The sequence below is a fragment of the Triturus cristatus genome, chromosome 4_1, assembly GCF_964204655.1.
Source record: "Triturus cristatus chromosome 4_1, aTriCri1.1, whole genome shotgun sequence".
NCBI classification, from domain to species: Eukaryota; Metazoa; Chordata; class Amphibia; order Caudata; family Salamandridae; genus Triturus; species Triturus cristatus.
In genome coordinates, this window is record NC_140585.1 from 1,105,112,883 (window position 1) to 1,105,127,244 (window position 14,362).

General features: G+C 45.1%; 1 protein-coding gene across 1 annotated transcript in view; it reads left to right on the top strand.

Moving 5' to 3' along the window:
- The window catches only part of LRRK2 (leucine rich repeat kinase 2), a 1,602,077-nt gene that overhangs the window by 932,529 nt on the left and 655,186 nt on the right, over positions 1-14,362 (top strand). The window contains exon 33 of the mRNA XM_085654107.1: positions 1,921-2,009. Within this exon, the coding sequence (XP_085510233.1) occupies positions 1,921-2,009 (89 nt within the window). The remainder of the gene's footprint in view (positions 1-1,920; positions 2,010-14,362) is intronic.

The window sequence follows — 14,362 nt, forward strand, 5'->3', positions numbered from 1 at the left end:
TGGGGGCACAAGCCACCCACAGGAAAAGACCCTGAGGTGCAATCAGTATGTGAAGGGGTCAGTGGTGTCCCCAGGGGCCAAATGATTAATAAGGCTTAAGCGTCGACAAGCTCTGTGTGATCAGAGGGACAAGGACACCAGTGGTCAGTGTCTTGCATGGCTGTGCATTTCTGGCACGGAAAGTCATGTACAGAACTGATGTCAGCGTGCGATGACAGCGTCTAAGTAGCTACCGCGACGTTGTTCCGGCTACCATGACACCATTGGCGGATGCGGAGCAGACCGACTCCACCTTCCGACGTGCAGAGGTACTGCTGACAAAAAAACTTTCTGGATCCAGTCTGACGCCTATGGGTAATTCTAAGGTAAGGAATATTTAACTAACTAATGTTTCTTACAGATATATCGTTATCGAAGGTAAGTAACTTGTTCGTTAGGAAATTTGTTTCCAAAATTGTCCTGCCTCCCGTGTATGGGCCGGTGTTTTCCGTGTCTCCCTTGAAGAATGTAAGTTATGAGTGTGGATCAATGTATTCTGGAATTAGTGATGGTGAGTCAAGTGGGGTGATTTTTATATCCACATTGATGTATAGTTTTGTATTGTATTGTCAGGTTGACTAATACATTTAATGCTGACTGTGCTTTATAAATTATACAAGGATAAATAAATAGTGAAAAACTTGTGGTTATAAATCACATTAAAAAATCCTTTTTCAATAATAATAATTGTGATATTATATAAAAACTGAAAATTCTAAATGAATGTAGCAGGAATATTTATTTCTTGTTTGATGTCTCATTACGAGTAGCCATTTACTTTTAGCTCTGATAGACCTGCTAACAAGAGTTTCCAGGCCATTGGAATTATTTGTTTAGCGGGAACACCTTTGCTGCAAGCAAAGTCTATGACTGGATTAGCGACTTAAACCTCTACAATACTTTTCTCCCTTCTTATTAAAATCCCATAATGAACTTTCTATTTTACTCTGGCAATATCTTCCCAATCTGTCGGTCTTAATGTCTGAAAAAAAAAATTTTCTAGAACAAATGCTGGATCTAGAGCTTTGAGGTCTCATCCCCCTCCCCTTTTAATTGTTCAGTCTTCATGTTGATATGCTTTGGGGCTGTTAATTTCTATACATCAATCTTTGCACTTAAGTTTAATATTCTTGTTTTAAGGGTATGCCTTCATCTGTCTGTGGATAAATAGTTGTTTGCATTTACAATTCCTTAAAATGCTACTTCAGCAGGTGGAAGCACAGGCTCAATCATTCTTTCTCTACATCTAGCACAAAATACACAAGACTTAGAAATGAAAACACACTACATAACAGTGAAAGATTATGACCTCTTTACTCTACTATGGGATGCTGATAAACCAAATCTCTGTGAGAATTGGCACTACTTCATTCCATCCGCATTTAAGGATTCCATGTCTATTATCGTCTCTTGAGCTAAAATCAAATGGTCATGCGATAAGTGTGGAAACATCTTTATGTTGCATAATTTAAATCTTGTTGGCTGCGACAGTGTACATTTTCAGACTAATGATTGAAGTAGGCTTGTTGTCATAACAAAGTAAAGGAAGAACAAAGCTGCGGCTGAAATTTTCTCATCACTGTATCCACAGGATACTCATGCTATGAATTCTGTTATCCATTTTCTTCTTATCCTGACTTTCTTATTCTCCATTGAGGTAGATCAATGTTATATTGCTAACCATTTTTATTTTGAATTATATGCTTCCCACTGACATATATTGTCCTTATAATTTAAACCTATGTTTGTATAAAGATAATTTGTGTAGTGCATGTTAGTATAATGAGGGATGCTACAGTTAATTCAATGTTTTCTGGCAAGATACATAGGTTTGTTTTAAAATCATTATAATTCTTCTGAATAGAGTCTTTCTACATTTAGGTGTGCTTCTGCATTTTGAAGATCCAGCATTGCAGCTGAGAGATCTGTATTTTGTAGACCCACAGTGGCTCTGTAAAATCATGGCACAGGTTTGTATCACATTATTTGCTGATTTACTTTGTGTTACTTTTGTTTTATTGTATCCATACAATATTTATGTTTTACTGCCACTCTAAAGAGGTTGTATTAATGTTTTCCAAATATTAACAAATAATGTTTTTACATTTGCGCTGCCTGGATTTTACTCTGGTGTTGTAGTAATTCCTCTAGAGAAATAAGATATTCTCCATCTTGGGGTCTTCACTAATGCTCATAAACATTACAATTTGTCACCCAAATCCGGGGTCTTGAAACCTATGTTCAGTAGGAAGAACTAAGGGGCTGATATGTATTTTGGCAGACGGATAGTACTCCATCAAGGAGAAGGAATAAATTACTCTGTCGCTCTGACGGAGTACCCTCCTGCCAAATTTAGAAATGTCCTTTAACCCGATGGGCATTTCTACCATTGAAAGGAACCACCTTCAAGACGTTCCTGTGCATGTTTTAAAACTTTGCCTTACGGCTCTGCCAAACATGACAGAGCCATGCAGTGAAGTTTCAAGGCAAATTTTATTTTCAAAATTTGAAAATAAAAAAAAGCTATGCCCCCCTTGCCATGCGAGTTACCCTGGTGGTAAGGGGCAGTAAGAAACAAAAAACGAACTTCCTCACCATGGTAGTCATCTCCCGTGGAGAGGAGGGCGTTTTTTGTTTTTTACTGCCCCTTACGGCCAGGGTTTTCCTTTGCCTTTGCAGTGACGGACAGCAATAAAAGGCTATATGACCACCCATCTTAATTGGGCAGGCGGATATATAGCCAGTTCTCTGACGGCCCTTACTCTGTTGGGCCATTGGCGTAGTTTGGCCATAGTGGACACAGAGAAGTCTCCATGGTTGCCTAATTATGTTAGTGATAAGCATACTCAGTCTCTGTTTCATCAAAGTAGACTTAGTGCCATTTTATAAATCAGGGTGTAAATCTCTCAAGCCGTAAACAAACATTGCCTTCATAGATTCAGTATTTTCTTTATATTGCTCATATGTTCGTAAAATAAACTAAACACATTAAAAATACACTAGAAAAGTCAGTGTGTTTAAAAACTATATAGAAATTATCCAGTCTTTCAATTTTTTCTGATTTCATAGAAAACAAATATAAACAAAGTGTTGTCTGTTAGACCTATCATCCTTAGAGTGGTCCTTCCCCCAAACATTTTGCCTGCTGATCTCCTCCTTTTGCTGATTCTTTTTGTTGGCCTTAGGACTCTGAGCACTTTAACACTGCGGACCAGTGCTAAAGTGCATGTGCTTTTCCCCTAAACATGGTAATATTGGTGTATATACAATTGATGTATTTAATTTACTAATACGTCCCTTGTAAAGTGGTATACCATATACATTGGGCCTGTAAATTAAAGGCATCTAGTAAGGCCTGCAGGAGTAGTTGTGCATCAACACAAGTAGCCCTTTAAACATGTCTCAGGACAGCCACTGCAGAGCCTGTGTGTGCAGATTACTGCCACTTCGACTTGTCGTTTAAAATCCTTTGCCAAGCCTTAAACTTCTCTTTTATTACACATAAGTCACCCCTAAGATAGGCCGTAGCTAGCCGATAAGACAGGGTGCCGAGTAAGTAAAAGGTAGGAGATGTACTTTTAAGTTTGTGTGTCCTGGTAGTGAAAAACACCTAAATTTGATTTTCACTACTGTGAGGCCATCTCCTCTCATGGGTTAACATTAGGAATTACTTAATACAGTTTTAATCTGTAATTCCTTATTAGAAAGGAGTAGCTGTGTCATGCTTTATATTTTTGGAATGGTAATGATAAATCCTCTTTACTAGTAACGTTGGATTTAGCATTACTATTTCAGAAATACCACTTTTAGAAAGTGGATATTTCTCTGCCCTTACAGTCCGTATGCCTGCATCCTGTCTATAATACACATCTGGAGTTGGTGACTGCCACACTTTGTACATTCCCTCTAGACAGTGACAAACATAGGAAGGTTAGGTGTGTTTGAATACTCATCTGAATTCTGATGGCTCTCCTGGGCAGGAAGGGAGGGAGGAGCTGACAAATAAAACTGAATAGGCAGGGTTCTGTCCCCTCACAAAGGGCTGATTACCCCCTACAGCTAGTCTGAAGCCAGGGCAAAGAAGAAAGGGCTTTTGTGCACTTCAAGGACCATTCTTTGAAGTCTCCCCCACTTCGAAGGCACAACTGGGTATACATGCTGTGGCTCCGAGCCCACCAAATCAGACACTACCGAACCTGTAACTGAACTCTGTCAGAACTGCAGTACTGCATCAAAGACTGACACCCTGCTTGCCTGAAAGATCTGCTTTTCTGCCCTGCTGCCTGTTGTTCTCTGACCCTGCTGAGGGAAAGCTGGACTCTGCCTTGCAACTGAGGTGATCTCCAAGGGCTGGTTGGATTGCCTCCTGTTGCTTGAGGCTCAGGGATATCAAAGTCTCAAAACCTGCTCCTGTGCCTGATTCACTGGAAGTGAACCCAGATACTTGCACCAGAGAAAGCAACGCATCTCCAGTCTGTGTGTAGCAGAACTGGCACATCGACCTTGTTGTGGGAGTGGAATTGGTGTATCGCTCTTCAAACCAACTCATTGCCATTGAGAGAGCGACGCATTGGAACCTCGCCTTGACCCCTGCAGGGAGGAGAGATCAACGCATCCCCTCGACTGCCTGGAGAAACCCTGACGCATCACTTTCATAACTAACGCATCTCGGTTTGGCGCTTCATCTATGGAACTGGCACACCGCCACCGCTGCATGGAGATAATTGACTCATCAACTCGACTGCAGGCTCGACATCGACGCATCACTCTTCTGCACCCCACATCTCACTGCTGCGACCAGGTTCAAGGTGCTCTATTCATCGGGCCTGCTTGTTCTTTTCCCTAGCCTGCACTTCATTGCGGTCGGCCTGAACTGTTGACTTTGCACCAGTCCAGCGCGACCAGGTAATTTCCATTGGCGCTTATTGCCTCTAAGTACTAGAACTCTTTTTATTCTTTAAAAAACTCATAACTCGACTTCTGCAAATTGGATTTTTCTCATTTTGGTCTTGATTTATTTATAAAATGATTGTTTATTTTTCTAAACCAGTTTGGAGTCTTTTTGTGCGGTTTCCACTGTGTTACTGTGTTTGTGTGTTGCAGAAATACTTTGCACATTGCCTCTTTAGATTAGCCTGATTGCCCTGTGCCAAGCTACTAGAGGGTGAGCACAGGTAATCTTTCAGTGTGTATTTGACTTACCCTGACTAGGATTATGGTTCCTGCTTGGAAAGGTTGCATACCTCTGCCAACCAGAAATGAATTTTCTAGCATTGTCATAGGCAATTGATCTCCGATAAAAGAAAAATCAGCTGTTCCAGTTTCAGAGGATCCCAGAGTATCCCAGTCTGTGTTTGACATTTTTAGCATTTTTCTTCTTTATTGAGGCATTTTTTGGAACATGTTTTTTTCGTCCTTCTCCTCTTGACATATTTCCTGTACTGTTTGTCCAATTGTCCAGTATTCTTGGCTGCTCAATCGCTCTAAATTTACATTATTAAAACGGTGTATCTAGTAGGCTATTAAGACATATGTCATGGACATTAAGTACATATGTCCAATAAAGTGCTCATCCATTTTTTTGTACAAAATATGGAAGCATTACAGAATTTTTCTGGCACAAGAGTCCTGAGACATCCCAGCATTTAATTACGTAAAACAGTTACAAAGAAAATGTGAGAAAATGTGTTGTTGGTTGAGAGGGATGAAACCCTACTTAAGCAACAGCCACAATCTAATGGAAGCTTTTAGCCACAGTTTACCTTAGAAAATCCCCAAGCGTCAGACTGGATATGGAAACTTTTCATGAGCAGTACGACTACGATGCCAAGACCTGCGTCGATTGCGGCACCATGCACCCCAAGGCCTTGAGGGAGCAGTCCCTTTAGCTCTTTGACGCTTGACATTGGATGTCGCGACTCTCATCATCTCGGTCAAGAGGAAGGTCCTGGGATTGGTCTCAGAGCTTCTCCAAGCACTTGTTGTCGAGGTTGTAGGCAAAAACGAACAAGAAGAGCAAGAAGTCAAAGAGATCTTTGACTTCGTCAAGTCAGTCGAAGTCTTCTGACGAGACGAGGGATGATCAGCACTCAAGGCTTAGCTCTCTAGTGGAGCTGGAGCCATTTTTGCATGGCCTGTCCCCGCTGGAGTGCCGTTGAGCCCTATGGGCTCAGGAGGGGACCTTACTGGTATGCCGCCTGCCTGACTGGGGCCAGTTGGTTTGCCACGGGTGGATCTGGAGCAGTGCCGGTCAAGCTCCCTCTACGTACCCCGGTGCCAGCACCAGTGTGCAGACCCCTGATGGTGCCCCATGGTGGCTGCATCCCCATCATCATCCCTGACTCCGACACGGAGCCAGACTGGTATCGTTTGATGTTGGCTCCTGCACAGACGGAGTAAGACTCCTAATGTCAGAGCCAGTGCCTTATTCCTAAAATAGGCCTGGATTAGGAGACGAGTGGTGGGGTCTGCAATCCCTTAGACCAGTTAAAGGAGCCAGAGGACAACTGGTATGTGGATCGGGGGATGCCAGTGGTCTGGACACCACCCCAGACACTGGCCTGGTCTCTCCCCCTGCTGTAACTATAGAGGAGGGTGACTCATTTGCAATGGTTGTGTGGAGGGCGGCTGGAGCCTTACGCTACCTAACGTCTTGACGGTGTTCTTCAGCTGGGTTTTAACCCTTCTGAACTGTTACTCACATTCGTTGAAGCCTTTACTGGTGTCCTACTCAGGGCCTAGTCCAAGCCCTACACAGAGGCTCCTGCGCATAGGACAATTGCCCACCACCATTGCCCTACCCCAGTGGACCCCAGTTTCCTCACCCAGCACTCCACCCTGAGGAGCTTGGCAGCCCAGGCCTCCACCTCCAAAATTAACCTTGGTGCATTCCCTACCACTCCACTGGACAGGGAATCCAAAAGACTGGATACCTCCTGGAATAGGAGGATTTCTTCCACCAGCCTGACACTGTGTTGGGCTGATACTCCCATGCCACCTGGGACTTGGTTGCGCGGGTTCTGCACATGGTTTTGAAGAGGGTCTGAGGCATACTCTGTCAAGCAATTGCTGATGGGAGGGACGCAGCCAAAATCACTATCCGATGTGGACTGGCTACGACTGACTCACTGAGCAGATGGATTTCATCCCTTAGATGACACACCTGGCTGAAAACCTCTGGATTTTCGGAGGATGTCCAAACCTTACTCATGGACATGCCATTGGATGTCTCTCAAGGCATGAGCTTTGGGGTCACTATGCCCCCTGTATGACCACTTCCTGTGGGAAGTGGGCATAACCATGTCCCAAAATTCCTAAGTATGCCATCACAAAGAGGGCTACTTCTGAAAGATCGTCTCCTCCTCAGTGTAGCCCACCTTAGGGGTGGTTCTAGCCTGAACGTGGTACGCCTACTTGACTAGATAATTTTCCCCCCTGTCCAGGTGACAAGGGGGTCTTGGTCAAAACGGGCGGCTTCCTCTCCTGTGAGGGAAGTCAGACTCGCATTCCAAAGGGGGCAGCTCTTTGAAGCTTGACAGCTTGGGGAGGCTAATCAGCAGGAGGGGGTGTTACACTCTTCCCAGACAGTCTTTTGTTCTGGGCCTCCTGAGAGCAGGGGCTCTCACCCTACGAAGTCAGAACAGTGTCTTGGGTGGCAAACTGGCAGAAACCAATCAGAGAGCACCAATGATTAACCTCAAGAGGCACACGCAATCAATATCAACAAATTAATTTACAGTTTAAAGAACAGAGAAGACTTATTTTCTTGACTTGTGGGCTTATTTCTGTCTTTTTGTTTGTTGTTAGACCTCCTTGTAACTTTAGCCAACACATGTTTCGTCATTTGGGGGAAATGTCCCTACAACTTCATCAAGGCTAACACGTTTAAATGTCCTCTTGAGTCAGTCCTCATTACCGGTGTAAAACTTAAAATCGGAAAAAGTGACTTGACTGTGCGTGAAAAAGGCACAGATGCCAAGATATTGTATCCTCTGACGGTACCACTATATGGTTGCAATTTGTGCAGGAATGTTCTCCCTAATAATAGTCACGATTATTTAGCAATAGCATATCTCACACTGCTTCACGCTATAATGGTAGCGGCACATCTCTATTTGAATATCTCTAAAGCCCCATGGGACAGTGATCCCAAGCAGGAGTATTCGTGTAGAGCGTCCAGGAGAGTCAGCTCCAGACAAGCTGTGCTACAGGCACAGTGAAGTGACTTTTTCCATCACTGTTGAAAAAAATTGTAATACGACTGCAGCCACATACCCCACTGGAAACCACCTTCATCTTGGCCAGTAAAGAGACATACACATCACGAGTAAAGGCTGCGTTTAACATCCCCAAATAGCTCTGCCTTTCTCCCACACCCCCGTGACAGGAAACAAAACAGAAGGGAAACCTCTTTATAAAAGATTCTCTTGCTTCTCCTGAATCCCCTGTTTTGCTGATGCAGTAGAGTTCTAGAAGGGGTGGTATTCACCATTATGCTTACCTGTTACAGGATACACAAGAACAGAATCTTTCCTATAGTTGTCTCTGTGGTTTTCAGTCACACTGTATGTGAATAAGTGTAGAATATAAATATTGCTTGTCCTACCCCTGTGGTTAGCATCATTTAGAGGCAAATGACCGTTGTACATGATCCTATTGGCCCCTGCAGGTGGCATTGCAAGATGCAGGTGTTGGCTGATTGCATAGCCTGGCTATTGTCGCTATTGTCATGCAGATGGTGTGAATGTGATTGTCATGGGGAGGGAGAGGCATGCCTCAATTCGGCCTTGGCAAGAATGTTCAGAGTAAATGAGTGTAGGAGAGGAAGCCTCCAGATATACTCAGTGCTTAGAACCTATAGGTGTGCTCAGCTTGGGGCCCTGCCTCAAATATTTTCCCCAAAAAATTAAGGAATTACGTCAGGGCTTCTGTGCTTTTACTGGATTTAATTTATTTTTATGTAAATAAATTACCATGAAGAAATCAATCACACAACTGAACATGCAGAACTGAAGATTCATTGTTTGTTTAAAGGGGCGCAAACTGTGTGGGCTGTTCACCTGAGGTCCAGTGTCTGACATATATATGGTATGCACAGCTAGTGAGGTGTTTGTGAGGTCAGGCAATATGAGCAATAGACAGGGTAGGAAAGATCAACAAGTGCCTAAGTTCATCTACATCATTTAGACCAATACTTGTGCTTTTGAACAAATACGTCCATTTACATTCCCTGCAATTGAGTAAATTGTTGACATTTCCACCATGATTGTCCATTTTGATTACTTCAACCACTTGCCAGAATAGATTGTTCTCTGTATGTTGAAGATCTTGGTAATGTCTGACCAACGGCTTAGTCAAATGGTTCTGCACATCTTGACATGGCTGGAACATCAGTGTATTTCCTTGGTGGTTTAACACCTCAGAACTCTTTGAATGTGAGGGTAGACACACTTAGCCGTCGATGCCTAGAGGATCACGAATGGTGTCTCTATCCAGAATTGGCTCAAGGTCTCTTTCAAGAATTGAGAGAGTATTGGTTGGATCTGTCCGACTCAGTCGAGTTTGCTGAATGTCAGCAGTTTTGCACGCTGGAGTTTCCAAGGCGGCTCTCGCTTGGAGAAGCTTTTCATCCCGAGTGGAGCTCAGGCCTCCTGTACACCTTTCTGCCAATACCACTTCTTCCCAGAGTTCTCAAGAAGATCAGAAACAACTGGGCTCAAGTTATTCTGGTGATTCCGGATTTGGCACAGAGTGTCTGGTATCCCGAGCTGTTGAGTATCAGCATTAGTCCCCCGATCAGGCTGCCTCTTTGGCAGGATCTTCTGTTGTGGCAGCAGGGCAGGGTTCTGCACAAAAACCTGACAAAGCCTAGCTTTCATGCGTGGAGATTGAGCTGTGATAGTTGACAGCTTCTGACCTTCCCCCAAAGTCTGCAATGCCATCTTGGCAACCAGTCGTCCCTCCACCAAGACGGTATAAGCATGCCGTTGGAGCAAGTTAGTATCATGGTGTATGTAAGAAACTGGCTCTATATACACTATACCGAAATAAGGTATAGTGTGTATAGAGTCCAAGTGTCCCCAGAGGTAGGCAGAGGTTAAAGTTAGATAGAGCCTTACTCTCTAATAGTGGTAGCTTGGTCGAGCAATAAGGCAGTATCAGAGGACAGTGTTAAGCATTTGATGTACACACTCAGTCAGCAAATGAATTCACACACTCAAGAACTAAACTCTAGGCCAATTGTGTTTGTATAAAAATATACTGTTGTTTATTTTTAGAACCAAGCAAGCCTGGTACATGTATGCATTAAATACGTTTCAGTAATAAGTGACTGGATATAGAACAGTTTGAAAATTGAATAGAAATTGTACTTTGTTTGATTTACAGGGGAGCAGTAGTATGCAACACTTAGCAAATACAGTAGATTGGAATGAATAGGCTTTTTCAGTGAATTGCAGGTAAGTTACTTTTTACGTTACTTTTCTAACTCAGTGCTGGATACCTAGATTCAGCACTGGGACATTTCCTGCAAACAGGTAAGTAAACACGTTTTGGTTATTTGTGCGATTTGTAAAAAATATTTTTAGGTTTCCAAACTCCACACTTAGAAACTTTTTGCAGAAAAAGTGTCAATGTTATCCTGTGGGAGGAAAGCAGGTTAACGGTTTACAGGTAAGTATTCAACTGTGGGAGTTAAGGTTCTGGGGTTAGACTCAGGGGTCCCCCAGGGTCAGTGATGCACTGTTGTTGCACCCTCAGCGGCAGTAGGGTGGCCGGGTGCAGAGTGTTGAGGCCCAATGTTATCCAATGGGGGATAGGGGACCTCTGGTTGGTGGCTGCTGGCAAGCAGGCCACTGGGTTGTGGGAGCAGAGCTCCTAGGGTTAAGCTCAGGGCACGTTGGGGACCAAAGTAGCACTAAAGGTGCACCCTCAGCGGCACTAGGGCAGGGTGCTGTTTTGAGGTCGGGTGCCCTGTTTTCAATGGAGAACCTCCTGGACAAAGAAACACTATAGGCTCGGGGACGAGGATCTTCTGTGTGCGACCACCACTTCGAGGGGTAAGTTGGGATGTTGTGGGTTGGTTAGGCACCGTCGGTTTGGACACACAAGGCCGTGGGACGTCGAGTGCAGGGGTGCCATTGGACGTCAGATTTTCTTACCCTCTCTGGTCGCGGTAGGGGGGATCCTCAGGCTTGAGGCAGGCCAGGGGTCACCGGATCTCGGGTCAGGATCACCAGGGGGACCTCCTCGTGGTGTTTTTCCACTTGAGCTCAGGCCGGGTTTGGCGGGTGCAGAGTGGGCTGGATTTGCGGTCTCTGGCTGGCACCAGAAGCTCCAATTTGAACAAGTCCGGTGTTCACGGGAGATTTCAGTCTTTGAAGTGAAGGCAGGCAGGTACTCCAGGGTTTTTGAGGTTGCTGGCTGCAGGACACACCGGGATTTCGCAGGAGCAGGTTCGTGGAGAGACAGGTCTGTAGGGCTGGGGCCAAGTCAGTGGGCGTCGTCCTCTTGTTAGCTCTGCACGGCTCTTCAGTCCTTCTTCTTATCTTCTTTTCTTGTTGTTGCTGGATCTGCCTTCTTGGTTCAAGGCTGCTCCCTAAATACTGTATTTAGGGGGTGTTTTAGGGGTCTTGAGGTCAGTAGCCAATGGGCTACTGACCTTAGAGTGACTACACCCTTGGTGTGCTCACCCCACGTTGGGGAGTGAGCACAATCCCTAGTCCTGATTGGGGAGTGCCTGCCATCTGCCAGATGGCGAGCACTGGAGAGTGGGCTTCACTTTGCCTCCCCCACCTGAGGGGTGGAGTTGACAGAGGTGGGCACACCTCCTGGGATGGCTAGTTTTTCCCGCCCGTCTTCCCACCGAAATAGAGGAGAGACGGGAAGGGGGCCTGCTCCTGATAGCAGGAGAGGCTGGTGGTCGCATTACAAAGGCTGCCAGGCCTTTGAAGCTCCCCTGCCACAGGCAATGCCTGGTGTCCATAGGAAAAAGGCCAGGGCAACCAGTGAAAGTGAAACTCTGGTTCAAGGACACAAAGAGCCTAGAACTTGAGAAGCTGGCTGCGTGCTGCGATAATGACCACCCCCCCAAAGATATCAAAGTTCAACGATCTTACAGAGCACTACAACTCAACTATGTGTGACATAATTGATTCTCTAGCCCTGCTAAAGCTAAAAAGATCTCAGATCAAAGATAAAAATCCCTGGTTCAATGGTTCTCTCAACAATGAAAGGAGAATTCTTCGTCTAACAGAAATTGGAAACAGCACCCCTATTCCTCCCAACTAAAACTTCTCTGAAAGAACAGAAATGCTTACAACAAGAACATCCTCATATAAAAAAAAAAGAGTTCTTTAGCTCAGAACTGGAAAACGCTAAGAACAGACCTCGTCAGATCTTTGAAATGGTCAAACATCAATCAAACAAACAGGCTATAACCTCTAAAGAAGCTGCAAAATCCCTTATAACCTGTAAGGAGTTCACCTTCTTCACTGCTAAAATTAACTCCTTAGGAAACAAGCTTAATTCCGCTGCCAACATCCGACCTCCTCTTTCTGGGACCCATCTCTCTACTCATCCCCCCCAGCCAACACCCAATAATCAAGCGCACTTGTCCACTTTTAAGTTAGATGATGACCACTCCATCTCGAAAATGATATCTTCCATAAAACAGAACAACCACTTTTATGACCCACTCCCCTCCAACTGCTTGGCTGCAACCAACCAATTTATCATTCCTATTTGGACTACAATAATCAACGCTTCCCTAATGCAAGGTTCCATACCTGTCTCTCTAAAAGCTGGTCAAGTCATCCCCACCTTAAAAAAACAAACACCTTGAATCCAGCTAATCCTGACAGTTTCACACCAATTTCCAATATTCCACTTCTAGTGAAAGTACTTGAGAAATGTGTGCAACATCAACTGAGCTAACACATTTCTAAATTCAAAAACCAAAGGAAATGATGGACGGAGTGTTGAACATTGCAAGCACTCACCCCCAGTCAACTGATCTGGGTTTAATCCATCACCGTTCTTTAGCCCACTCTGCCACCCCAGTTCAGACATGGCCATATGCAAATCAGTCTGACCCTGTGCCTCAAGGGAACAGTCCAGCTCGAACTGCCAAGCCATGTCTTCCCTGGACCGGAAACAAGCTTCCTAGGACCGGTTTCTGGCATTTCAGCCGTCTTCAGCCAGGCTTGCTTGAATCCAGTGGCAAAGTGAGCAAGGGACTCACGTCTGAGCATACCCTGCAAAGCAAAAACCAAAGGAAATGATGGACGGAGTGTTGAACATTGCAAGCACTCACCCCCAGTCAACTGATCTGGGTTTAATCCATCACCGTTCTTTAGCCCACTCTGCCACCCCAGTTCAGACATGGCCATATGCAAATCAGTCTGACCCTGTGCCTCAAGGGAACAGTCCAGCTCGAACTGCCAAGCCATGTCTTCCCTGGACCGGAAACAAGCTTCCTAGGACCGGTTTCTGGCATTTCAGCCGTCTTCAGCCAGGCTTGCTTGAATCCAGTGGCAAAGTGAGCAAGGGACTCACGTCTGAGCATACCCTGCAAAGCAAAAACCAAAGGAAATGATGGACGGAGTGTTGAACATTGCAAGCACTCACCCCCAGTCAACTGATCTGGGTTTAATCCATCACCGTTCTTTAGCCCACTCTGCCACCCCAGTTCAGACATGGCCATATGCAAATCAGTCTGACCCTGTGCCTCAAGGGAACAGTCCAGCCCGAACTGCCAAGCCATGTCTTCCCTGGACCGGAAACAAGCTTCCTAGGACCGGTTTCTGGCATTTCAGCCGTCTTCAGCCAGGCTTGCTTGAATCCAGTGGCAAAGTGAGCAAGGGACTCACGTCTGAGCATACCCTGCAAAGCAAAAACCAAAGGAAATGATGGACGGAGTGTTGAACATTACAAGCACTCACCCCCAGTCAACTGATCTGGGTTTAATCCATCACCGTTCTTTAGCCCACTCTGCCACCCCAGTTCAGACATGGCCATATGCAAATCAGTCTGACCCTGTGCCTCAAGGGAACAGTCCAGCCCGAACTGCCAAGCCATGTCTTCCCTGGACCGGAAACAAGCTTCCTAGGACCGGTTTCTGGCATTTCAGCTGTCTTCAGCCAGGCTTGCTTGAATCCAGTGGCAAAGTGAGCAAGGGACTCACGTCTGAGCATACCCTGCAAAGCAAAAACCAAAGGAAATGATGGACGGAGTGTTGAACATTGCAAGCACTCACCCCCAGTCAACTGATCTAGGTTTAATCTATCACCGTTCTTTAGCCCACTCTGCCACCCCAGTTCAGACA